This window comes from Podarcis erhardii (genome assembly GCF_964252035.2).
Source record: "Podarcis erhardii genome assembly, chromosome: 11".
In the NCBI taxonomy this organism is placed as follows: domain Eukaryota; kingdom Metazoa; phylum Chordata; class Lepidosauria; order Squamata; family Lacertidae; genus Podarcis; species Podarcis erhardii.
Window position 1 is genome coordinate 47,129,790 of NC_138501.1, and position 27,202 is coordinate 47,156,991.

A 27,202-nucleotide genomic window follows, 5' to 3' on the forward strand; every position below is an offset into this window, starting at 1 on the left:
AGTACAGTACAGTGGTACGTCAGGTTAAGAACTTAATTTGTTCTGGAGGTCTGTTCTTAACCTGAAACTGTTCTTAACCTGAAGCACCACTTTAGCTAATGGGGCCTCCCGCTGCCGCCATGCTGCCACCGCACGATTTCTGTTCTCATCCTGAAGCAAAGTTCTTAACCTGAGGTACTATTTCTGGGTGAGCAGAGTCTGTAACCTGAAGCGTCTGTGATCTGAAACATCTGTAACCCGAGGTAGCACTGTACTGAGAATGTTCTGTCAGGTCTTCAAACTTCAAACCCACACCCTGTTACAGGATATCCTGTCCCCTGCTTCGCTGCTCAGTTTCTCGGAGGCGTTCTCATTCCAGGGTTGCCAAATGCTTTGCTATTTTTATCATTATTATCATTACTACAGAGAACCTGTGCCTTAAGCAGTTAGATGGCAAGGAGGAATTAAAAAGATAAAAAGATTTCCCCACTACTGAAGCTTCATTCCAGGAGTAAAACTCCCCCTGCTGAGTTTCTTCCTTCGCCATGTGTGTTAAAAGTCATTAGAAAACTAAGTCAGGAGCTGCATGAGGGGGCTCCTTGTTTTATACATGGCATTCAGAGTGCTAATGCAGGGATACAGCCAGTGCTTCCCCCCCCCCCAAAAAATAATAAATATTTAGGGGTACTCTCATTTTGACTCAAGAAAACGACTGTTTTATAGTTAAAATCGGGAAAAATAAATACAGTAAATGGACAAAAGTACAAAGATTTACAAAATGTTTAGGGGTATGCGTACCCCTGAGTCCCCCCCAGGAATAAAAAAGCAGCACTGCCTACAGCCCTTCCTGAGACTGACGGACTCCAGCTCCCATCAGCCCCAGTCCGCATGGCCAACAGTTTGGGATGATGGGATTTGGAGTCCAACAGCATCTGAAGGGCACAGGTTCCCCCATCTTCAATGCCTTAGCATCCCTTGTTAATACAGGAATTGGGGTCCGGGGGGCATTTCCAACTTCCCTTTTACTAGCTCTGCTTCTGAACCCCGGACAACAGAAAAAGCAGTACGGAAAGTTTCACGCTGTAACCCCAGAGATGTCTACATATTTTATATTTTGCAGGAAGCTGCCCAACTCAGTCCCAGTCTGACACTCTTAACTGCGACAGCACCCCAGGAACTTCACGCCCGAGCACAATCTTAGGGTACATTTACTTGGGATAAAGGGGAAGGGCTTTGTTCACAAAGTGAACTCTCACAGCAACAGGTGTTTTAAGCTCAGCGAATCCATCTCTTATTTTAGATCTGCAGGAAAGAGTCAATAGAACAGGAGGAAAGTATTACCGAATTACAGATCTGCTTTCTTTCCATCTTACTCACCCAAAAAAACAGGCTGATCAGTAGCAACACCGTTTTGGAGGTGATCACGCCACAATCCATTATCTCCCCTCTGTGTGCGTTTCTACCACTGAAGTGGTGGGAAAAAAGATTTTTAAAACAGCAGCAGAAGAAAGCTTTTCGTTTCCTGCTAAAGTAATTACGCCTCCAGGTTTGTGCAGGCTCTGGGGACTTTTGAGCTGAGCGTTACCAATTATCAGAGCATGATGCTCTCAGTGCCCTTCCCCTAATCACATGCTCGGCTATGTACAGTGCAAAACAACACCTTGCTTATTCCTCGCCCATGTGACTAACATACTATTGTGACTAACAGGGTTGCCGTAAGCCTTCTGAACTAGCTGCCTGGACACAAAAGGGCTGTACCAAGCAGTTCCTAATAGCAGATCCACCACAGCTTGGAGCTTTTGTCCGGCTGTAGCTGAGCATGCAACTGAACACTTGACTGCATTCAGATCACACATGCCACCCAAAGAATCCTGGGAATGGTAGTTTGTTCAGGGTGCTGGGAACTGTAGCTCAGCGAGGGAGTAAACTACAGTTCCCAGAATTCTTTGGGGGGGGTGAGAGTGCTATGAGAAGATGCTGAGATCAGGTCCTGCCCACCTACCACAGGTGGCTGTTGGGGGTGAGGACACAGAACAATCTGTCCTCCCTGGCAGAAAAGGTTTCTTACTTCTGGTAAAGAAAGACAACAAAAGAAGCAACAGTTATAACCACAGTTATTGCCATACACTGAGGTCCAGCTCCAAGGGCCTTCTGGCGGATCCCTCACTGTGAGAAGCGAGGTTACAGGGAACCAGGCAGAGGGCCGTCTCGGTAGTGGTGCCCGCCCAGTGGAACGCCCTCCCTTCAGATGTCAAGGAAATAAACAACTATCTGACTTTTGGAAGACATAAGAAGGCAGCCCTGTTTAGGGAAGTTTGGTCCCTGCTCCTGCCAACCTAGCCGTTTGAAAGCAAGTCAAAGTGCAAGTAGATAAATAGGTACCGCTCCGGCGGGAAGGTAAACAGCATTTCCGTACGCTGCTCTGGTTCACCAGAAGCGGCTTAGTCATGCTGGCCATATGATCCGGAAAAACTGTCTGCGGACAAACGCCGGCTCCCTCGGCCAGTAAAGCGAGATGAGCGTTGCAACCCCAGAGTCGTTCGTGACTGGACTTAACACTCAGGGGTTCCTTTACCTTTATAGTGGTACCTCGGATTAAGAACTTAATTTGTTCTGGAGGTCCCTTCTTAACCTGAAACCTGAGGTACCACTTTACTTGCCTCCTATGCCACTTTGCCAATTTTAGGACATCAGCTGCACGATCCTATGCATGTCAACTCAGAATTAAACCTCACTAATTTCAATGGGGGGGACGCGGGTGGCGCTGTGGGTAAAACCTCAGTGCCTAGGACTTGCCGATCGCATGGTCGGCGGTTCAAATCCCTGCGGTGGGGTGAGCTCCCGTCTTCCGGTCCCAGCTCCTGCCAACCTAGCAGTTCGAAAGCACCCCTAAGTGCAAGTAGATAAATAGGTACCGCTTTCTAGCGGGAAGGTAAACGGCGTTTCCGTGTGCTGTGCTGGTGCTGGCTCACCAGAGCAGCTTCGTCACGCTGGCCACGTGACCCGGAAGTGTCTGCGGACAGCGCTGGCCCCTGGCCTCTTAAGCGAGATGGGTGCGCAACCGCAGAGTCGGACACGACTGGCCCGTACGGGCAGGGGTACCTTTACCTTTACTTTTTAAGTTCAATGGGTGACTCTCAGATGTATAGAAAATGGCTGCCTGAGCCAGCTGTGTAGTTCAAAAGCTTGCATACTCCATTGAAAGCTGCTAAACTGAGATCTATGTAGAAGCATTCCTTAGGGTGAATGTGTAAAGGGAAACAACAGGAAAAGTCATAGATGGTTCCAATGGCGACAATGTGGAGTTACGTTATGTTATTTGGAGTTATGTAGCCACATCAGATTTGCATGCAGAAGTTTCCAGGCTCAGTTCCCAGAATATCCCCCAATTAAAAACTTGGGAGAGCTGCTGCCAACTGTCTGACTCAGTATAAGCCAGCTTCTTATATTCCCACAATATTCAAAGGGCAATGTAATTAAAGTATACAATAAACAAACAAACTGTTATAAGAAAAAAACCCTGCTCCTTTCCCCTTATGGGGGTGTCCAAGAGCCCGTATAGAGTCCTTAAGTAAGTTCCCTATAGGAAGGAGAAAATAACAGAGGCCAACCAGAGAACATTGAGAAGCAAAGCAGCTAGTAAGTCTGATCTTTATTAAACTGTTGCAACAGGGTCCCCCACTCACCCCATGCAGGGAGGAAGGAGAGGAAACCAGAACTGTGTGCAAGCCCTTATACAGTAGAACCTCTTCAGTGGTACCTCGGGTTACATACACTTCAGATTACATACGCACCCAGAAATAGTCCCTTGGGTTAAGAACTTTGCTTCAGGAAGAGAACAGAAATCGTGCAGCAGTGGGAGGCCCCATTAGCTAAAGTGGTCTTCAGGTTAAGAACAGTTTCAGGTTAAGAACGGACCTCCGGAACGAATTAAGTACTTAACCCACGGTACCACTGTACTTGCAACTGCCTCCACTTGCGGACGTTCCAAGTTGCGACCACGGCAAACCCGGAAGTAACCAGTGGGTTTTTGCCGTTCGTGCATGCACAGAAGCGGCGATCGCTGTTCGCGCATGTGCATAAGCGGGCAAGCGCCACCCGCACCTGCCTACAATGGCGCCTCTCCCAGCGACCTGTTTCTTCATAAGGACAGGCCTCCGGAACGGATTGTGGTTGTGAGCAGAGGTTCCACTGTAGTCTTTTGAAATTGCCCACCCTGTAATCCAAGACCACCCCCCCCCGAAACATCACACATACATCACAGAAGGAGGCGGTCTCCAACTGAAATATATCACAGGAGGGTGGTCTACCACAGGAATTCTGTCTGCCAGGAAACCTGACAGTGGTCACTGGTTGCTCTACCTGTGCAGTCTGGCCATTCTTTTGTGATGGTAAATACTCAGTTCCTGAATCCAGGTCAAAGGCTCACCCTATTCATACACAAATACACCCTTAAGACAGGATTTCTGAGCAAAGAGACACTGGAGAGGTTTTCCCATTTCCTTCCTCTTTGCAGAGAATATTTGAGGTGGCTGGAAGAGTCAAAATGGCTCTAGGATTGCTCTCCTGTACTATGTCAGAAACGTGGTTTATATATATATATATTTTTTGATTCTTTATTGTCATTACACAAGTGCAACATTGCACAAGTGCAACGAAATTGGATGCCATCCCTTAAAAACAACAAAAGCAAAACAACAACAACAACCAAACAAACCACATTCCAGCCACACCCACACCCACCAAACTCCCAGGTCACACTATCGAGTTACAGCATTTAAGAAGGCCACAGCTCTTGGGTAGAAACTATTTTTCAGTCTGTTTGTCCTTGACTTGATGTTTCTGTATCTCCTGCCAGAAGGCAGTAGTACAAACAGACTGTATCCCGGGTGAGATACATCCTGCAGGATATTGTTTGCTTTCCTAAGACAACGGGAACCGTACAGTTCTTCCAAAGATGGGAGGGGATGACCAATAATCCTTTGGGCTGTGGTTATGACCTTCTGGAGCACCTTCCTCTTCCTAGCTGTACAACTGGAGAACCAGGCACAAATACAGTATGTGAGAATGCTCTCTATGGAGCCTCGGTAGAAGGACACCAGCAGTCTCTCACTCAGATTGTTCTTCTTTAAAAGTCTGAGGAAATAAATTCTCTGCTGGGCCTTCTTCACCAGAGCAGTGGTATTTGCGCTCCAAGTCATGCCCTGATCGATAGTCACTCCCAAAAACCTGAATTCCGCCACCCTCTCCACCCGTTCCCCGTTGATATACAAGGGCTGAATGTCCGCCTTTTTTTCCCTGTAATCCACCACCAATTCCTTGGTCTTAGCCGTATTAAGAGCCAGATTGTTCTCTCCACACCAAGCACAAAGCCGCTCCACCTCGTCCCGATAGGCGGACTCATCCCCTCCTGAAATGAGCCCCACCACCGTAGTGTCATCAGCAAACTTGATGATTTTGTTGCTGGAATAAATGGCTGTACAATCATACGTATAGAGAGTATAGAGCAGGGGACTCAACACACAACCCTGTGGTGAGCCGGTGTTAAGGCTAAGGGCTGTGGACATATGTGACCCTACTCTGACCCTCTGAGAACGTTCTGACAAAAAGTCCAAAACTTATGTATGCGTTTGTCTTTTAAAGTTATGAACATATGGTTTTTATATATGAGACCTTAGAATTCCTATAACCAGGTATGGCTCAAAATATAACACCAGGAGCAGCTAAAAGGCTTTGCATATTTTTTTACACTGTGAGGGAAGAACAAGGGAAAGAGCCCTTATTAATTTCCAATTGGCGTATAGAACATTCATTATCCAACTAGCCACTAGATGGCAGTCATGCACCACACAGTAATATTAATAAACCAGGCGGCTGTATCTTTTTGAGGGTGCCATCAAAAGAAAAAAAAAAACATGAAGTGTGCATTTGAGACTGAAGTCTTAGACATACTTGCCTGGGAGTAAGACCCGCCCCCCCTCAGAGGTAAGGCTTAGAAGTAACTATATAGGATTACAGAAGACATGTACAGGATTGCACTGTTGAACAGAAACACAAGGGACTCTTTCGCAGTCAACGTCTGTGGATTGATTGATTGTTATTCTTGTTCAGATATTTAAAGCTCTTAGTTGAGAGATCGGTCTGGTATTGCCGTAAGAGAGTCAGGGTCAGAGAGGGGAATAAAGGAAAATGACCCTACCAGTATCAGAATTATAGTGCTCTACATTAAAAACCCCACAAGAAAATGAACTATGTCTTGGAGAAATGCATCGTTTGAGAATAAATCATTTTGCTGTGTCTTCTGTGTCCTTTTACCTTTTGCTATCACTAAAATTTATAAGAATGTATGCTGTGTCTTTTTCATGTATCATTTTGTTGTGTCTTTTTTACCTTTTGCTATTACTGAAATGTATCTCTTTCCCCCTATGAATTACTGAAATTTGCATGAATTTACTGAATTTACTGAAATGTAATGCTGCACTAGGCTGTATTTTCTGAATGTATCCAAACTGTAGCTGCCAAAACACTCTCCACCACACTGCCATCTACTGGGTCTGCAAATAATGCCATGAATACAAACAAATACTGGCTCAAATAAAGTACAGTAGTTTTATTTTCCAGTAAGTATGCAAACATCAGACTACCACACCCAAATTGATAGCAATGCAGAGCAGGATCTCACATTAACACTGCAGCCATTTCCCAACATCCAGCTTCACGATCTGCATGGTGATTATCAGCAACTATGGAGATTTTTCCTGTAAATAAGAAGCTCAACACATATTATCCCAGCCCACCAGCAAAATTGACACCTCCCAAAGGTCTTACAGGGACGCGGATGGCGCTGTGGGTTAAACCGCAGAGCCTAGGACTTGCCGATCATAAGGTCGGCGGTTCGAATCCCCGCAATGGGGTGAGCACCTGTTGCTCAGTCCCTGCTCCTGCCAACCTAGCAGTTCAAAAGCACATCAAAGTGCAAGTGAATAAATAGGTACCACTATAGCGGGAAGGTAAACGGCATTTCCGTGCACTGCTCTGGCTCGCCAGAAGCGGCTTAGTCATGCTGGCCACATGACCCGGAAGCTATACACCGGCTCTCATGACCAATAAAGCGAGATGAGCGCCGCAACCCCAGAGTCGGTCACAAATGGACCTAATGGTCAGGGGTCCCTACTTGTTGTTTAGTCCTACTTGTTGTTTAGTCGTTTAGTCGTGCCCGACTCTTTGTGACCCCATGGACCAGAGCATGCCAGGCACTCCTGTCTTCCACTGTCTCCTGCAGTTTGGTCAAACTCATGCAGGTAGCTTCGAGAACACTGTCCAACCATCTTGTCCTCTGTCGTCCCCTTCTCTTGTGCCCTCCATCTTTCCCAACATCAGGGTCTTTTCCATGAGGTGGCGTCTCATGAAGTATTGGAGCCTCAGCTTCAGGATCTGTCCTTCCAATGAGCACTCAGGGCTGATTTCCTTCAGAATGGATAGGTTTGATCTTCTTGCAGTCCATGGGACTCTCAAGCGTCTCCTCCAGCACCATAATTCAAAAGCATCAATTCTTTGGTGATCAGCCTTCTTTATGGTCCAGCTCTCACTTCCATACATCACTACTGGGGAAACCATAGCTTTAACTATACGAACATTCTACTTACTTTATGTTAATCCTCTCTTCATGCCATTCATGTCGCTTCCCACCCCCTCCGCTGTTATTGATCTGTATGGAAACCAAAAGGTATAAGAGTCAAGGCAGCTCTTTTGTTCGGGGTCTCACTCCGTTTTATTAGGTGAGCGGGGACCCTGTTGCAACAGTTTGTTTTTTTCTCTGTTCTTTCAATAAAGATCAGACTTTGCTTTTTCTCAAATCCTGGTGTGGTCTCTGTCTATTCCCGACTGGTACGCCGCCCTCCTTCCGAGGTCCGGGTCCTCCTTCTGAGGCAAGGACCCCCTTTTAGGAAGGCAATTGTTTATTTATTTCATTTTCTGGTTAAACTTTTTATTAGGACACAGGCCCGTCCCCCTCCCCCCTGGAAAAGTGGCCTGTTTTGCTTTTGGAGCAGAAATTTTAAGAGGAAACATTTTGGGGGGACGGAAGACTTTCCACAGTCGTGATGCTTCTAAAAGAAATCAGAACTACCATATTCCTGCTTGCTGGGTTCAAGGTGATTGACACATAAGCTACCTCCCACTCAGGGCCGGAGGGGCGCAGCTTTATACAGATTAGCTTTTGTTAAACTGTATGCCATAAATGTCTGTTGACATTCTTATTTCATATGTTGAAGGATTTTACCATTTCCAAAGTCAAAACAAAATAAAAAAATTCCTTCCAGTAGCACCTTAAAGACCAACTAAGTTAGTTCTTGGTATGAGCTTTCGTGTGCATGCACGAAAGGTGCTACTGGAAGGAATTTTTTTATTTTGTTTTGACTATGGCAGACCAACACGGCTACCTATCTGTAACTTTACCATTTCCAAAGTAATTCATAGACTGGAATGGTCCCCATCCCAATTTTTTTTTTCATTGCAATTGCTTTTCTTTCTTTCTTTTCTACAGAAGACATCCTTTTACAAACAGAAGCTCGCAATTGTTTGTGCTGTGTGTGCAAATAAGTTAGCCTTGCCTAGGCTGCAAAACAGCCCGGTTCCTTCCCTTCCCTTCCATTCATCCGCCATCCATTCATTCCAAGGAGCCCGGCTTCGCTTAGCGCGCATGCGCAGCAGCAGCCGCCGCCCCGAGTCGGAACCTGCGCGCCGAAATCTCGGCTGGAGCGGCGCCGGCGTGATGACGTAGACGCCGCGCGTTCTCGCGTCCGGTTGCCACGGCAACGTCCGCCGCGGCCTTACCTCGCCTCAGGCATGGAGGGCGGCAGGATGGCGAATCCCTATAGCCGAGTGGTGAGGGAGGTGCGGGGACCCAAGCCGTTTTCCTACGCCATAGTAAGTCCTTTGAGCGTTGAGGGGGGAATTGGGGGGCGCGGAGGGGACTGGTTTCCTTATATAGGGAGGGTTCTATCAAACCCCCCAAAATAAACACTGTTTGTCTAAGGGCACAAGGAGCTAGTCCTCAATGAGGCCCGTCAGCGCAAGGCTTCGCTATCGGGTGTAAGCCCCGCTGTGCGAGATGCGGCTTGCTTTAGGCTAACAGATATTAGTTTATGCATTGTTTGTTGTTGTTGTTTTATTCATTCCATTTATCATTTGTTTCATGAGATTTACGCACCGTTTGATTGTAAAGGGCTGGGTGGGAAGTGGGGTGGGGCTGAACACCCTTCATCAAAGTGGTTTACCAAATATTTATATATAGGGAGAGAGAGAATGTGTGTGTGTGTGTGTATATATGTGTGTGTGTGTACAGTCATACATCATGTTACGTTTACTTCATGTTACGTTTTTTCAGGTTGCATCTCGCGGCGACCTGGAAGTACTGGAAAGGGTTACTTCAGGGTTTCGCCGCTCACGCATGCGTAGAAGCGCCAAATCGCGCTCCGCGCATGCGCACAAGCGCCAAATCGTGCCGCAGACCTGCGCAGATATGACACTTCGTTTTATTTATTTTTTTGAAAAGTTTTTATTATTAAAATAATTCAACATTAATACACACATATTGTGAATATACAAGCATACAAATATGCATTTCATACAGTCCTCAAAAATGTTCAAACATACCTACACTCAATCCCACTTCAGGTTGCAGGCTTTTCATGTTGCGAACAGGCCTCCGGAACGGATCCCATTTGCAACCAGAGGTACCACTCTCTCTGTCTCTCTCTCTCTGTCTCTCTCTCTCTCTCTCTCTGTGTATACACCAGTGTTTCCCAACCTTGGGTCTCTAGCTGTTTTTGGACTACAACTCCCATCATACTTAGCGAGCAAGACCAGTGGTCAGGGATGATGGGAAGTGTAGTCCAAAAACAGCTAGAGACCAAAGGTTGGGAAACACTGGTACACACACACACACACACACACACACACAAGCAATGAGATTGTCACCTATTTTTTCCTTTTACAGCCGTGAATTCAAAACATGCAGGAAGCTGAAAGCAAAGAATATAGTTAGACTAGAGCAAATTAAAGCTCATATCAGTGTTCCTAAACACCTGAGTAGGCTCATCTGAATAAGAACGGTCTTCAGCAGGCGCCAAAAGGAATGCAGTGGAGGCTCCTGCTTGATATCAATAGGCAGGGAGTTCCAAAGTGGTGTTTAAAAATTATGCATAAACTGCCCTGTGATCCTCAGATGAAGGGTGACATGATAAACAAATACATAAGTTTATTTGGCTTTTCTTTGTCTGTGTACCGTATTTTTCGCTCGATAACACGCACCTGACCATAACACGCACATAGTTTTTAGAGGAGGAAAACAAGAAAAAAAATTCTGAATGAAACAGTGGATGTATCATTTTTGAGCTTCATGCTGTGGCCACAGACATGTGATTTGACGGTGAGTTTGGGGTAGCCCAATGCAAAAATCCTGAGAATCCATGTGGATCTGTGCTTTGTAACCACGTTTTTGCACCATTGCAGCCCCAGGCAACAGTGGGTGCGTGATTTTTTTGGTGCAGGCTGTAGCCATGGATATGTTATGTGATCTGATATTGAATTTGGGGTGACCCAATGCAAAGATCCTGAGGATCCATGTGGATCCATGCTTTGTAACCACGTTTTTGCACCATTGCAGCCCTGTTTTTGCATCAGATCATTGCTATGTGATCTGATGGTGAATTTGGGGTGACCCAATGCAAAGATCCTGAGGATCCATGTGGATCCGTGCTTTGTAACCACATTTTAAGTGGGGAGGGAAGGAAAAACATAGAAGGGACAAGGAGCACTGAGAGGGGTGTGCGGAGAAGCAGCAGGCTAAGAATGCAGGAGAGGGGTTTTACCGGAGGGAGGAAAGGAAGGCAAAAGTTCCCCAAGCCAGCCAGCCAGCGCGCGCGCGCTCTCTCTCTCTCTCTCTCTCCCCCTCTCCCCCCCCCCACACCTGCATGTTCTCAGCAGCACCAGCACCTGAGCACAGAGAGGAATTAGAAGGAAGGACGCTCTGCTTTCCCCTCTGCTTGCCTGGAGGGGAGGGGTTTTCTCTGCTCTTTGTTCCGTTTGAGCAAACACAGTAACGAAACAGAAGAGAGTGGGCGGTAAGACCCTGAGGCAGAATGCAGGAAAGCAACAGCTTTCTCTCTCGGGAGGCTCGAACGCACGTGTGGCTGCCTGCAATCAGTTTACCACACTGAGAATGAAGATAAACTGGTAAAATAAGGAGGCTGGGTTAAAGCTAAAGGGAAAACCTCAAAGATTCCTCAAGAACAAGGCAGGGGTTCAGGGCTCCCAAAGCTGAGCTGCAGCCTTAGAAGGGGAAAATGGGGCTTTCGGAGGTGGTTTTTACTGCCCCGCTGCTTCCAGTTTTTTAAAAGGCAAATTGCAGGAGAAGATGCAGCAGTCAGTCACTCTCTCACTCCCTCCAAGCACCCACGCTAGCGAACAAACACACAGGCAACCACACACTCATAAAGCACACACACTAGCAAACACATAGTCGGGCTGCAGAGTGGCCAAACCTCCTAGCAAGCACTTCCCTGGCTTCTGCTGACCGCAACGAAGACAACCCTCGAAGAAAATGTGTGATGCACTCGGGCCAGTCGGCTCCAGGGACCACACATTCGCTCAATAACACGCATAGACATTTCCCCTTACTTTTTAGGAGAAAAAATCTGCGTGTTATAGAGGGAAAAATACAGTATATTGTGGTTAAGGTGGCCTTGAGAGTTTGCTGCTTTGGGGTGTTTTTTAAAATTTTAATTTTAATTATAATAGGATAATAATAATAATAATTTATTTATACCCCGCCCATCTGGCTGGGTTTCCCCAGCCACTCTGGGCGGCTTCCAACAAAACACTAAAATACAATAACCTATTAAACATTAAAAGCTTCCCTAAACAGGGCTGCCTTCAGATGTCTTCTAAAAGTCTGGTAGTTGTTTTTCTCTTTGACATCTGGCGGGAGGGCGTTCCACAGGGCGGGTGCCACCTCCGAGAAGGCCCTCTGCCTGGTTCCCTGTAACTTGGCTTCTCGCAGCGAGGGAACCGCCAGAAGGCCCTCGGCACTGGACCTCAGTGTCCGGGCAGAATGATGGAGGTGGAGACGCTCCTTCAGGTATACTGGACCGAGAAGCAGCTTCTCTTTTCTGACATCGGCTTCTTGGTTCAGACCACTTTCTCACATTCAGAGCTGGGCTGCAGTCCCTTGTACACTTCTTCCCTTGAGTCAGCCCAGGGATAGACATAGTGCTCCTAATCAGTGTCGTCATTTTATTTGTGTGAGGTGCATCCTTCCCCATCTTTATTAACTTTCAGGAGGACTTTGAAGGCATTCCTGTTCACCTAGGCATTTGGTGGCTGAAGTTCCTGGCAACCCTGAGATCACTGGATGAAATAATGTTTTTATATGTAATTTCTTTAAAGCAGCGTCCACTTCGTACAGAGGAAGTGTGCTCCGCTTCCCTTTGTCCCCCTGATGCTTGATGTAAAATCTAAATCCAATTCCTGTTACTAAAGGCATATTTCCTCTTACAGAGGGCTAAGTTTCCCAAACCGAATGATGCCATGAAGCAAATCCTCCTCTGGAGGGAACAAGAGAAACTGCGCCATGCGGCCGCGATGTACGCAAAGTCCCATCTCCTTGGCCGCCAGATCATTGAAAGGGAGGATCGGAATGAGCGAAAACAGTTCCACCGGATCGTGCAGAAGAGGGTTGATGTTGAAATGCAGGCATACCTGGCAGGACAAGAGGAGAGGAAAGAAAGGTAAGCAAGCCAGTCGAGCAAGCTGGTGATTCAGTCTTGGGTTTCTGCCTTTAATTAGAGAAGGGCATACAAAGGATAAATTTGCATTCATTTCCTGCTCACTTTTGCCTCTTGGTTCTTCTGCATGTGGGCCCTGGAAGGCTGCCCATATGGGAATTCTGCCCTCAGGCTGAAAAAATGGTTCTCACTGCTGCTTTAATGCTACGAAACTGGTCCTTCGGGGGGGGGGGGTGAGGACACAAAATAAACATGAAAGGTTTCATTTTATTACTGTTTAAGTTGATGTGCCTTACAGAAAGCCACAGCAAGTAAAACAGGTCTCTTGCTCACAAGAAGTGTACAGTCTCACAATAGTGAGAGGCCTTTGTTCATTGGTAGGACACCTGCTCTGCATGCAGAAGGTCTCAGGTTCATCCCCAGCATCCGAAAGGGTCAGGAACATGAGAGCTGCTGCCCCTGGTGTAGTCTGGCCTGGTATAAGTTGGATACCTGTGTTCCTATGTGTACTTACGCTTTGTTTCTATGGAGAATGGGGCATACATTTAAAGCACATTCAGTACCCATTTAAAACACATAACTTCCCCGAAAGAATCCTCAGAACAGTAGTTTACCTCTCACAGAACTATAATTCCCAGCACCCTTAACAAGCTACAGTTCCCATGATTCTTTGGGGAAAACTGTGTGCTTTAAATGTGTAGGGTGGGCATGATCTGAGATCAGAGGGGCCCAAGCGCAAATACTGACTCAGCCATGAAGGGTGCTTTTCTGATCTTAGATCAGTTGCTTTGTCTCAGCCTTACCTACTTCACAGAGTTGTTGTGAGGTCAAAGTGGGAAAGACTAATGCATGTTTCTGTAAGCTCTGCCAAGAAAAAAAATAAGTGGTTACACCGTTTTCGCTGAAGAGGTGGGTATTGAGGGTGGATTTAATGGAAATGAGCAAAATGAACTTTGTGCTCCCTGATGGATACTTAAAGAATAGATCCTGCCCGCCTTCACCACTCCAGACACTAAATTCAGATTTTGGCCACCCCTAGAATTCAGCTAATCAAGCAAGCCTTACTTGGTTTGACATCACAACTTTGCTCCTGTTTTTTAAATGGAAGGACCAAGACCCTGGTCTGCAGAGTACACGATAAGGAATTCTCTTCCACATGGTAGACAGATGAGACCTTTAGTACTATTTATTTATCTCATTAAATTTATACACTTACAAGGCCTCACTCCTGTCAGCAATGGAGCTGCAGAATTGTGCACTAACTTCAGCTAGGGAAGCCCCACACAGAGCACGTTGCAGTAACCCAGTCTTGAAATAACAAATGCTTGAATTACTGTGGCAAGGCTTCTCCAGGTTGAGGAGTATGGCAGCTTGCCCCCAAACTCCTAATGACTGCCTCAAATGCCTTCGTATAGATACGAAATAGAATTCTAGAGATGGGGACGCTCTTTCCCTCTGATTCAGAGTGTTCTTTCTTCCATGTTCTGTAAAAAACCACGTTGACATTGATTTCATTTTTAATACTCCCTTCCCAGGCTTCGGGATCTCCTGGAAGCCGAGGAAAAGTGTTACCTAGCTGCAATAGAATCGCTGGGAGAGACTATGGAAGACAGGCGAGTGAACATGAGAGCAAAAGCAAAATTGCTGAGAGATAAGAGGGAAGAAGCTCGGAGGAAGCTTGTGGCGGAAAAAAGGGATCAACAGTTCAGGTAAGCTGGTCATAAAGAGGGGCAGCCCAAGAAGGAGGAATGGGAAGGGGGCAGACAACTTCTCGGTCCATGAATTTGTTTTCTTTTAGATATGCGGGCCCATTTGGACTTTTCAGTGAGCGCTGTAGGCACTATGACCTCTGGCCACTTTCCTCCCCCTCTTATCTGGGCAATATCATCCCTGCTGAAAACAAGAGTGTGTGTGCATTCATACACATACACTGCCTTTTCAAGGGATCTGGTAAAAGCTAGAGCCAGTAAAATCAGTTTGATCCTTGAAAAGCACATGGAACTGAAAGGGGAAGTAAACAGCCCTGGTGATCCTTGGATGAAGGCTGACGTATAAATTTAATGCATGAGATAAAGCAAGGAAGAGCATCTCCCTTTCATCTTCCTCCTTCAGATCCATGTACTTTTTAAAGGAGAAAAAGGTAACTACTCTTATGATGTCATGGCCACAAGGAGCGATGGGTAGGGTTGCTCCGTTGCTTTGGGGACTCCAGGGAGAACCTCAGGAGCACCACTGTATGAGCACCATGGTGGCAAACCCTGATTTAGAGTGTTAAGTGTGGCGGAATGAGAAGTCATAACCCAACAGTTGAGGACCATTGGATTAATCTTCCAGCAAAACTAGTTGAAGCCTGGAGCCGTGCTTTTGTGTTCAGAATAGCGCTGAGTCCACTGTTTGGTCCTAAACCAATGAACTGTTTTGAATACCAAACCTGCACTTCCTGAACATTTATACAGGCTATCCTTTGAAATTCATGCTTCAAGAATTTTTTCTGGGTAGTTCTCTGGTACAAGAATGTGTACAAAAACATGTGCTGGGGTGAAGTGTGAACAAAAATGTGTGTATTAGTGAAGAAAATGTACAAAAATACATTATATTAGGGGATATCACTTGTAAAAGTCTGTCTATTATGAGAAATGCAGACAAAGGTGTGGCCAGATTTTCATGACTTTTTCTTTTAAAAAAGCTTGCAAACTGATGTAATGGCGTAAACTGAACTTAAGACTGGAAAAATGAGAAACTGAGAGAAATCAAAACTGACAGCTTTGTGCATCCCTAATGATGAGAGGCTGCCAGTCATACTTTTTGTAGCTCTGAACATGGTTTGTTTGGGTGGCAAGAGAGAAATATTGTTTTACGGGTCTCTTAAATATATCACGTGGAAATGTTTTTGTATCTTCTCTTCTTTTTACAACAGTCTTTTCCCCCTCTCTCCCCTGCTGAGACTTGTATAGAAATTGTAGTTTATTGCCTCGCCATTTGAGCTTTGGAGGCATTTATTATTTATTTACATATGTATATTAAAGATGTTTTGGATGGCTCTAAAGTGACCATATAGGCATATCATTCCCTCTGTTCTATCATAACGTTTGTCACTTCTTGTAAAGGAGAGAGCGTAGTCACACGTGATTCTGCCTTGCTCCCGTAAAAATGGATAAATGCTGGTAAGGGGCACCAATTTGGCATCTGACTTCCGTAAGCAACATTAAAATTTCACAGCTCTTGACAGTAGAGAAGCTTAGGACAGCAAAGTGAAATAGTTGAACAACCATCTGTGAGAGCAGATGTGTATGGGTGGCTGTAAAAGCTGCTTTGGGTGACATATTTTGGTCGGATCAAACAGTTATGGAGCTATTTTATATTATGAATTACTGCCTTGGCTAACACTTTGATTTAACTCCTACTTTTTGAAATGTCTGTTACATTCATGTGGTTTAGAAGCTGTGGCTCTGGATAAGCAAGTAGTGCTCTCCTTTCTCTTAAGGGAATTTTGATCTAGAGTCTGGATGGATCCCTTTTCATGTAGCAGAAGCTTGATCACTGCCACCCCATTGCCCTGCTCCTCCCTGATCTCTTCCAGATGTTCTCTTTGACCGTTTAAACCAGTGATCCACTATCCATAGATCTTGTTTCTCTCTCTAAATCAGGAGTCATGGACTCTGGCTCTCCAGATGTGGCAAACACTTAACAACCATCAAGTGGTTGCATGCACTAACTATGCATGCCAAAGTCTCAGATCCTTTTGCTCTTCTGTTCCCCAAACCAGCCTATTTACCAGCTGCTCCCCCAGTTGCCAACATGACACTTGCTCAATACATAGCTGTCAACTTTCAGATTTGAAAATAAGGCATCAGCAGCCTAGAAAATAAGGGATCAGCAGCCTCACCTGTCCCGGGGACAGTCTATGGGATAGCTAACAATCCAGGATAGCAGCAGGAAGCAGCGGGAAACGGCGCTGGAATAAGGGAATTTCTCGCAAAAAAAGGGAAGGTTGACAGCTATGGCTCAGTAGTGCTCCTGTGCTGCTATTGCTCCTTTGAAAGAGAGAACTTCTGATAGATTGTGCCCTTCGTTTGCAGAAGGCATTCCTTTTTGTGCAATATATCCATTCTCAATGCCAATAAGCATGTCACCTTTATGTTGCTTTATTATGCCCTTTTTTAGCGTATCCAGCCGATCAGCAGTGAACTGTTATTTGCAGAGGCAGCGAAACGGCTGCACCTTCAAATTACACTTGGATGGGCTGCAGGCACTTAATAGCACTCCCCTGCCCCACTCTCCCCAGAAAGCAGGAAGATTTGTCACAGTGTTGACAAAGATCTGCTCCAGCTGCATTATGTGATATGATGATTAGTTTGCAACGATATGGAGAAGAACCCGTTTCTGGGTGCAGAAAAGTCAGTGAGGGAATTCTTTTTTCCGGTACAAGTGCCAGGGTTTGGAGCCCTTGGGCAAAATGCTTTCGGTGGCACCCCTCCCTGAGTGTGCCTCTCTGCTAAGTTGGCACAGTCTGACAGGTCAAGAGCTGAAGTTGCTTAACAGATAAATCTCTTGGACATCATTACCTAGAAAATGGAGGGGCATGGGCAGCATCAGGGGTTGGCATTATTGGGCAACTGCCAAGGCCCACATTTTAAGAGGGGTCCCACCGCTGTTATTTTTTATATTCGAAAACACATTTGATCATAAAATAAGTATTCAAATACGTGTCATAAAACTGCAAAATTGCATTTTGGCAATTTCTTTGGACCTAGAACTGTATTTGCAGAATTTGGAGAAGTGTCAAATCCAGAGGATAATTACATTGGGCTGGTTTTTGTGGATCAGGTCAGTTCATATTGGAATCTGCAGAACTCTAATTCATCAGGCATCCCTAAATATCGCTAGCTAAGCCTTGGAGCTATGTAGCCTTCCATTTACCGCACAGCTATGAACCAACAGAGCTAGCATTTTTGCCTTTGTTTTGTCCCTAGACATGCATTTTTTAGCTGTAATGTGAATCAGCATTATTGAAAAGGGCTGCAACTCAGAGGTGGAGCCTCTTGCTTTGCATGCAGAAAGTCCCAGGTCCAATCCCCAGCATCTCCCAGTCAGGATTGGTCAGAAATTTTGCTTTGAAACCCTGCAGAGCCGTTGCCTGTTAGTGTAACCAGTACTGAACCGGGTGAGCCTGTGGCCTGACTCTGTATAAGGCAGCTTTCTGTGTTCCTGACGGCATAGTACTGTGTCCATATGTCTCTTCAGAAACATGTTTCCTTTCCTCCTTTCCTCTCCTGCTCAGAGCAACTTGTGAAGACGCACGGACACTGTGGAGCAAGAAGCATCTGATGGAGATATGTGAGGACCGGCTGGCCCAGCTGGCCCTGAAGGAGGAACTCAAGAAGCAACGAGCAAGGGAGGAGGCGGCCTTTGCGGCTCTTTGGGAAGAGGACAGGCTGGCCAAGGAGAAGCGAGCAGCGGAGGACGAACGGAAGAGAACAAGGTGGACTGACAGCCAGAAAAACCTCCTTGAAGCTCAGCAAACTATGGCGGACGCTCAGCGGGAGGAGGCGAGGCGGCTGAAGGAAGAAGAGGCGAAGCTGATGGTAACGTAGCTGGTTTAAGAGCGTAAGATGAATCTGCTGGGTCCAAGACGGCAGCCATTGCTACATCTTCGTAGCGTTGCGATTTTGTTGGGCATCATTAAAGCAGGAGGTGCGAGTTAACTGTCTCTCTTGCTGCTACTTGTAGGAAGAAGAACGTCAGCTGATGAAACTAGAGAATGAGCGAGCCGAGATCGAGCGGCAGCAGAAGCTGAGGGAGTGCAGAGACATGCTGCTGGATTCCATGGAGGAGAAGAGGAGGCGTCTCCACGAAGAGCAGCAAGAGGAGCTGGCTTTAGATATGAAGATCCTGGATCACATCATGAAAGAATCCCAGGAGGATACAGAGAGCCAAAAGAGAAGGAAAGTAAGGCTAGTATTTAATTCAGGTTTTGAGCTAAAGGCAGCAGATTCCACGTTTCTGGCTTCTTGCTGACTGTCAGATGACAATGGTGGTTGCTCATGAGTAACCAGTCAGGACTCCCACCTGTCTTTTACAGGTTTTATTTGGGTGCAAAACTATTTACAGTGCAGTACCACAAGTTCATGCCTGCCTCAGTCGCTAGCAGAATCCGGGAGTGGCTGTTTCTGGGTCCTCCCCCAACATACCGTATTTTTCCTTCTATAACACGCAGATTTTTTCTCCTAAAAAGGAAGGGGAAATGTCTGTGTGTGTTATTGAGCGAATGTGTGGTCCCTGGAGCCAAATGGCACGAGGGGAGGAAAAAAAATCAGGCAAAAATCAAATTGCGCGTCTCGGAGAAGGGAAACCTGAAAAGAGGAAGCGGCTGCTTTCCTGCATTCTGCCTCAGGGTCTTACTGCCCACCCACCTCTGTTTCCTTGCTGTGTTTGCTCAAACGGAACAAAGAGCAGGGAAAGCTCCTCCCCTCCAGGCAAGCAGAGGGGAAAGCAGAGTGTCGTCTCTGTGCTCCATGCTGCTGAAAACATGCAGGAGGGAGAGAGAGAGAGAGAGAGAGAGAGCTGGCTGGCTTGGGTGGGAAGGTGAGGGAAAACTTTTGCCTTCCTTTCCTCCCTCCCATTATACCCCTCTCCTGCATTCTTAGCCAGCTGCTTCTCTGCACACCCCTCTCGTGCTCCTTGTCCGTTCTGTGTTTTTCCTTCCCTCCCCACTTAAAATGTGGTTAAAAAGCATGGATCCACATGGATCCTCAGGATCTTTGCATTGGGTCACCCCAAATTCACCATCAGATCACATAGCATGTCCATGGCTACAGCCTGCCCCCCAAAAATCACGCACCCACTGTTGCCTGGGGCTGCAATGGTGCAAAAACGTGGTTACAAAACATGGATCCACATGGATCCTCAGGATCTTTGCATTGGGTCAGCCCAAATTCACCATCAGAGCACATAGCATGTCCATGGCTACAGCCTGCCCCCCAAAAATCACGCACCCACTGTTGCCTGGGGCTGCAAGGATGCAAAAAACGTGGTTACAAAGCATGGATCCACAGGGATTCTCAGGATTTTTGCATTGGGTCACCCCAAATTCACCATCAGATCACATGTCTGTGGCCACAGCATGAAGCACAAAAATGATACATCCACTGTTTCATTCAGAATGTTTTTTCCCTTGTTTTCCTCCTCTAAAAACGATGTGCGTGTTATGGTCAGGTGCGTGTTATAGAGCGAAAAATAAGGTAATAGCTTGATCACCCCCAGCCTTTTCCTTCCTTCTTTGCATTTTACACCTCTGCGCAGGGTGGGCGACGGAAGAGGCGGGCTTCCCTCCTGGCCGGCTTGACCAGGAGCGGTGCTGAGACTCCCAGCAGCATCCTCTGGTCCCTTCCCCTCTTCCCCGCTGGAGGTGGGGCTTTCCCCACCACAGGAAGAGGAAGTGCTTCGCAAGATTGTCGGAGATTCCCTGTAACCCAACTCCCCCTCAGCTTCCCTTCCCTGTTCCGATGGTAGTTTCCTGACACCAACCTTTTCCCTTGGGAGCCCACAACAGACTTCCAAGGAAGCCCTGGGCTCATGATAAAAAAAGGATTGAGCCTTGTTTGAGGATTTATCACAGTGGAGAGGAACCTCCAGCCCATGGGCCTAATCTGGCCTGCCCAGTCCAACCTGCCCAACCTCTCAGTGACCCCTGCCAGTCCTCCAATGTCCTTGTGTGGCGATCGGAGGTCAGCCCTTAAAAGAGCAGGCAGAGAGATCCTATGTCTCCAGCCTTAGCACTAAGCACCACAGCAAGAAGTCCTCTGCTGGTGCTTATAGATTAAAAGGCAACATTCCTACTCAGCGAGTGCTGGGATGGGAGCGGGGGAGAAAGGCTGCCTTTTACTCTTATCTCAGATCTTGGTGCAAAGACTGGGAAAGGAAACCCCTATTCCTGCTCTGTAGACAGGGGGACAATGGATGCTGAACAGATATAGGAGCTGAAAATGTGGTTCTTAATTTGCACCACTCACAAACAAGAGGTGGTGACCAAAGAAGAGGCTATAATCTGTTTGAAACAATTTATTTCAAATACATCATCTTCAGAAAACCAGTGAATGCATTTCCATTTAAAAAGGAGACAAGCATTATTACCACCACAATTTATTACCCACCCTTCAGGCTTAAGGTCCCAGGGCGAGTTAGAGCAATTAAGACACAACATTAACTGTAAAATACAACATTATGCGATATTAAAAACAGTTTAAAGCAACCTACAATTACAAAGATAAGGTGGGTCCTGAGAATATACATCTGATTCTCAAGGGTCAAAAATCAGAGGAAAGAGAAATTAACTGCATGTTACACAGGAATAAGACTTGGGGAAATGGAGAAAAAAGGAACAGGTATGTGCAAATAGCAATTGCATGGAAAAGAAAGTGTGCATATTTATTTACTTTTTGTCTCTGCTCACCATTGGAATGTGCCCCCGCAACCCCCAATGGTTGGCAAAGTTTGAATCTAGCCCATAGGTTCTCAGTGCTGAGTTATCATATTGATTTTCAACCTGCATGAATTCTCGAATCTGAGAACAATATTTAAAACTCTTCCCCCCTCTTACTTTCTATCCTGAATTTACTGCCAGTCAGTTTCATTAGGTCACACTGAGATCTGGTATTAAGCGAGCAAGCAAAAGATTTATTTCAATCTCCAGGTAGGGCTAGGAAAAACTGCCTGTCTGAAATTCTGGAGAGCTGCTGCCAGTCAGTGTAGACAATACTGAGGTAAAAGGACCAATGGTCCAACTTGCCTCAAGACAGCTTTTTATGTTTCTCATTTTCATTTGGGGAAGGCTAAGGAGACGTGGGTGGTACTGTGGGTTAAACCACAGAGCCTAGGGCTTGCCAATCAGAAGGTTGGCAGTTCGAATCCCCGCAACGGGGTGAGCTCCTGTTGCTCAGTCCCAGCTCCTGTCAACCTAGCAGTTCGAAAGCACGTCAAAGTACAAGTAGATAAATAGATACCGCGCCAGCGAGAAGGTAAACAGCGTTCTGGTTCTCCAGCAGCGGCTTAGTCATGCTGGCCACATGACCTGGAAGCTGTCTGCGGACAAACGCCTGCTCCCTTGGCCTATAAAGCGAAATGAGCACACAACCCCAGAGTTGTCCGCGACTGGACCTAATGGTCAGTAGTACCTTTACCATTAAGGAGATGATGAGAACTTAGGTTTTGAAGCTTGTTCTCAATGGCCATATTATCAATGGTGAACAGTGGTACCTCGGGTTAAGTACTTAATTCGTTCCGGAGGTCCATTCTTAACCTGAAACTGTTCTTAACCTGAAGCAACACTTTAGCTAATGGGGCCTCCTGCTGATGCCGCTCCACTGGAGCACAATTTCTGTTCTTATCCTGAAGCAAAGTTCTTAACCTGAGATACTATTTCTGGGTTATCGGAGTCTTTAACCCAAAGCATATGTAACCTGAAGCTTTGTAACCCGAGGTACCATCGTATAAAGCTGCAAAATTGCCATGACTCCCTTTTTATTTATTGTTTTCTGCAACTTTCTCCTCGTCTCTTTTTTGTAGAAAGAGCTCTTGAAAGAGCAGCAGATGTTTAAGGCCTACCTGGCTCAGCAGAGGGAGGACGAGCAGCGCCAGGAAAAAGAGCTGGACAAGCTGCGGGCGGAAGAGACAGCCCGGATGTGGGCAAAGAGAGCCGCGAAGGAGAGGGCCATGAAGGAGGCCAGGGGCCGCTTGCTCACAGAAGTCATGGACACGAGGAGACTTCAACTGGAGGAGAAACGTAAGGGGATGTCAGGGACACGTTATCTGTGAGCCTGATTTACCTTTTATCTTGCAGGGTCTGGAACAGGAGACCTGTGCCAGTAGAGCAGGAACACTAAGCAGGGCTCTGTGCAGGCTGAGCTTTAGGACTCGAGCTCAGAATTGTGCACCTGAATTCTGCAGACTGCATAAATAATGCAAATTAATGCATCTGCACATCATGAATTCTGCTTCTATGAATCAGGAACAAGGACCTGTGCAAAGAACTGGAACCCCACCCTTGGCAAAAGCAAAAGCCTCGCCCGCTTTTCCTGCGCCCTGGCCAAAGATGACGCCAGATGCTCATTGTTTGTGTGCTTTGAAGCCTGTATTTTACACTGTATTTTACAAAAGCCGAGGTTCTCAAGGCATTGAATTGCATGCCTACTGCGTTCTGCACTTGTACAGTGCCATCTTAATGCGCACAGTCGAGCCCATAAATAGGATTGCCTGCCCCCGCCCCATATTTTATTAAGGATTTCCCCCTCCCAACCCTGAATCAGCCCAGCTCATACCTATATCCTCATAAAGGTAATATGCATGCCCAGAATGCCAGCACCTTGATTTGTGCCCAGTAGTTCACAGCCAGCCAGTCCAGTGTTTTACGGATCAGTGTTGCATGATCCCACTTTGCTATTCTGCAATAGCTGTAGCTTTTTGACTGTTTTCAAGGCAGCCCCACATATATTGCATTGCAGTAGCCCTGCTGGGAGGTTACCAGAGTAGTAAACATATGTAATAAAACCCATTATATAATACAGCAGCAGGAACAGGGATGGAACTAATTAGGAAAGGCTTTTGTCATTTATTTATTTTTATTTCATTTATTTGTTGAATTTGTATTCTGCCCTTCATCCGTAGATATCAGGGCAGTTCACAACATAAAAATACAATATAAAAGCACAAAATACAGAATAAAAACAAGACCTGCCTCCTTCAAACCAGTAACCCCCTCCCCTCCACCCACTCATCCATTTAAGAAAGTTTAAACTGGCTGCCTATACTCTTCCAGATCCAATTTAAGATGCTGGTTTGAACTAATAATAATAATACATTTTTATTTGTACCCCGCCCTCCCCGGCCGGAGCCGGGCTCAGGGCGGCTGACATCATAAAACTAACACAGTATACAAAGAATATAGGAACATTAAAACAGGCAGTCAATTAATTAAAATACATCTTAAAATTCAGAGCAAATTAAAGTCTGGACAGATGGCAGTCCATGGGTAAAATTGAGAGTGGTTAATATTCTCCAGGGCCAAATGTTACCACTGGCCTTATAAAGGACCTGTAAGCGGGCTAGGAGGCCTCTTTAATACTTGTTCTTATACAAAAAGAAAAGAATCAGACTGAACCCTGACCAAAGGCCTGGTGGAACAGCTCCGTCTTGCAGGCCCTGCGAAAAGATGTCATATCCCACAGGGCTTATACATTGCAGGACCACAATACCTGATTAATCCCCACTCCAGACAAGAATATAACTGCCCATTGCAAGTGCCCCCACGTGCCTCCTCTGAGAGAGACTTGAAAGGTGCGAATAAGGAACAGGGCTTTTTCGGTTGTGGCTCTCTGCCTGTGGAATGGTCTCCTAAGTAAGGCCTGCCTGGCATGAACAGATAACTAACAGCTAAGGCAATGTTAGTGATGCCCTGGGTTACGGATAAGGACCCCCTCCCACTCAACCCTGTGAAAGCTGATGTTTTATGTATTGATTTGATTGTTTTGATGTTGATGGTTGTTTTTAACTATTTTTCCGGCTTTGTTGCACAGATACTGCCCTGTGTTAGGCGACCAAAAGACTAAACGGATTGTAATAATTCATTAACAAAAAAGCAGCAGCATCGGCCAATTACCTGTTCCATTTTTTGCCTTCCAGTGCAGAGAAATGCCCAAGAACAAGAAGCACTGATTCGGGACAGGGAATTGTTAAATGCAGCCATTCTAGAATTCAACCGTCTAGAAGAGGAGAAATATGCAAGGTACGTAATCACTCTTGATCCTATCAGTAGGGCTGATTATACCTTTGTAGTAAAAACCCAGCAAACTATGCCAGTTGCACCCAAATTATTTGCAAGGAAAGCCTCAGTTCTGTAACCTATACAGGCAAGGCAAATTGAACACATTTTCATATATCTTTTCCAGAGACATTGAGGCATTGAAGCTCCTAAGTAGCAGTGGTTAAAAGGGGAGAGAGTGCTGCAACTTGGTGCAGAAAGTCCTGAGTTCAAGTGTTCTTAGAGAGTCTCTCTATCTTTCCTCTGTTTTCCATCCATAAAACTGGGAATTAAGCCCTTTTTCTTGCAGGGACATCAATAAGAAAAGAACATGTGGCGAACACTCCTTCCACATTCCAAAGTGGGACAGATTTTAATAACAAAGTCAGATAATAAAGGATGATTTTCAGCTCGTGCCTAGAATCCTAACAAATTTTCTAATAGGGATAACAGCCATACACAGCACAAACCTATGCACCTCAAAAATTAACCTTTTTATTGAGCATTTCCCCCCAAATGCCACACCACAATACAGTGGTGCCTCGCAAGATGAAAAGAATCCATTCCGCGAGTCTCTTCGTCTAGCGGTTTTTTCGTCTTGCGAAGCAACCCTATTACCGGCTTAGCGGATTAGCGCTATTAGCGGCTATTAGCGGCTATGCGGCTATTAGTGGCTTAGCGGCTTAGAAAAAGGGGGGGAAAGGGGAAAAAATCGCAAGACTCGCAAGACATTTTCGTCTTGCGAAGCAAGCCCATAGGGAAATTTGTCTTGCGAAGCGCCTCAAAAAACGGAAAACCCTTTCGTCTAGTGGGTTTTTCGTCTTGCGAGGCATTCGTCTTGCGGGGCACCACTGTACTGCGTGTTGAATACAGCCAAGTCATAATTGGAGTAAACCTATTTAAATCCGTTGATTTAGGTTAGTCACGCCCGCTGATTTTTTCAGTGGGTCTACTCTGAGTATGACTTAGGTTAATTCAATCCTATATATTAGAGTAGGGATGCAGGCGGCACTGTGGTCTAAACCACTGAGCCTATTGGGCTTGCTGATCAGAAGGTCGGTGGTTTGAATCCCTGTGATGGAGTGAGTTCCCATTGCTCTGTCCCAGCTCTTGCCAGCCTAGCAGTTCGAAAGCACACCAGTGCAAGTAGATAAATAGGTACCACTGCGGCGGGAAGGTATATGGCATTTCCATGCGCTCTGGTTTCCGTCACGGTGTCCCGTTGCACCAGAGGTGGTTTAGTCATGCTGACCACATGACCCGGAAAGCTGCCTGCGGACAAACGCCTGCTCCCTCGGCCTGAAAGCAAGATGAGCGCTGCAACCCCATAGTCGCCTTTGACTGGACTTAACTGTCCAGGGGTCCTTTATATATTAGAGTACAATAACAATAGGGGGAGGGGGAGAGCAGGGAGTGCATAGGCAATGAAAAGGATAGAAAAGCAAGGTGTGTCACATGGAGGACAATAATGCATCCATCAAAGGATGCATTATTTATTCAGAGGTGCACATTTATTCAAAGATGCACTTTTATTCAAAGGTTTGCTGGAAAAGAGAATGTGGAGTGATCCCCTTCCTGTCCTGCACAGAACAGGGTATGGGAGAATGGCCTGCAGAAAGGCTGTGTGCCTTCAGACCATGCCCTGGAAGGGAGTGTGTTAACAGTGTTAAGTAGTTGCTGCTTCTGATTACGCTCATCCCTCTTTATTACGTTATCTGCAGGCGCACACAGCAAGCAAAGGTGTATCAGGGGGAACTCAATGCTCAGATGGATTACAACAAGCAAGCCCGTGATCTTGAGAAGGAAGAAGAACGCCGCCAATACGCTTTGTCCCTGGAAGCAGAAAAGCTTTACCAGCAGAAGATAGCGGACATCATCTCAAGACCTTACATGAAGTTGTCAGATCTCCATCCTTTGCGGAGGTACCTTGCCAGCAGTTCTTAATCTTAGACTCCAACCAATTTCCTTTATATAGATCTATATTTATAATTCACTGCGTTTAAAACTCTCAAGTGCAGCTAAAGCATCTTCTACTTGTGTACACTGACTGAGGGGAAGACGACTCTAGAATACCATGTTTCCTAGCTTCTTTTCTTGGTCAAGCAAAATCTCCTTTTAAAAATAAAATGCTGTCGAAAGTTTTATGTTTTAAATAAAGAACATTGCATGGTGAAATTGACTGACTTCAAAACATTTTCTTTAAAAACACTTCTAGTTGTACAATTCAAAATGAATGCCTATATGCTGTGCTTTTCCATGTTATTTGTAATAAAAAAAGCATTTTCATTCCCTCTTTTTTAAAAAAAGAAAAGGTTGTCCATAACTCAGCGTATATTCAGTTGACATTCCCCGTTCCCACCACTGTATGCTATAAGAACTGGTGTACTCCCTCTGTCTCACTGCAACCTGCAGTCCTGTGTACATAATGCCAGCACGTTCCTTTGCAGAGCCGAGACCTGCTATACTTACAGCTAGATCTATGGAAACTAAGCAAACGAGGCTTTAAGAGATGTTCTGGACAAAACTTGGCATATTTAGTTTCTGTGCGTCCAGCTGCCATTAATGTTTGCAGAAGCAGGGGCAATCAAAACAAAAGTGACAATGTTAGGATTTGGCCAGATACCCCAAATCTCTAGCAATC

General features: G+C 45.9%; 2 protein-coding genes across 2 annotated transcripts in view; one reads left to right on the top strand and one right to left on the bottom strand.

The window, feature by feature from the left end:
- The window catches only part of LOC309352830 (tetraspanin-36-like), a 28,859-nt gene extending 27,240 nt beyond the window's left edge, over positions 1 to 1,619 (bottom strand). Inside the window, exon 1 of the mRNA XM_081881688.1 lies at positions 1,357 to 1,619. Coding sequence (XP_081737814.1) covers positions 1,357 to 1,416 — 60 coding nt within the window. The 5' untranslated portion in view covers positions 1,417 to 1,619. The remainder of the gene's footprint in view (positions 1 to 1,356) is intronic.
- Positions 1,620 to 8,759: 7,140 nt separating this feature from the next.
- On the top strand, positions 8,760 to 26,736 carry CFAP53 (cilia and flagella associated protein 53). Its single transcript, XM_081881540.1, has 8 exons — positions 8,760 to 8,907; positions 12,541 to 12,770; positions 14,303 to 14,476; positions 18,049 to 18,352; positions 18,498 to 18,716; positions 22,332 to 22,548; positions 24,444 to 24,546; positions 26,283 to 26,736. The coding sequence occupies exons 1-8, from the start codon at positions 8,827 to 8,829 to the stop codon at positions 26,503 to 26,505; spliced, it is 1,551 nt and encodes a 516-aa protein (XP_081737666.1). The 5' UTR covers positions 8,760 to 8,826; the 3' UTR covers positions 26,506 to 26,736.
- The last annotated feature ends 466 nt before the right edge of the window (positions 26,737 to 27,202 follow it).

What these genes read in the sequence shown, in the direction of transcription:
- CFAP53 (XM_081881540.1), top strand. Translation starts at nt 8,827, where the DNA reads ATGGAGGGCGGCAGGATGGCGAATCCCTATAGCCGAGTGGTGAGGGAG. An exon ending in AAAAGGGATCAACAGTTCAG is followed by an intron (nt 14,477 to 18,048) that starts GTAAGCTGGTCA and finishes TCTCCTGCTCAG; the next exon opens with AGCAACTTGTGAAGACGCAC. An exon ending in ACTTCAACTGGAGGAGAAAC is followed by an intron (nt 22,549 to 24,443) that starts GTAAGGGGATGT and finishes TTTGCCTTCCAG; the next exon opens with TGCAGAGAAATGCCCAAGAA.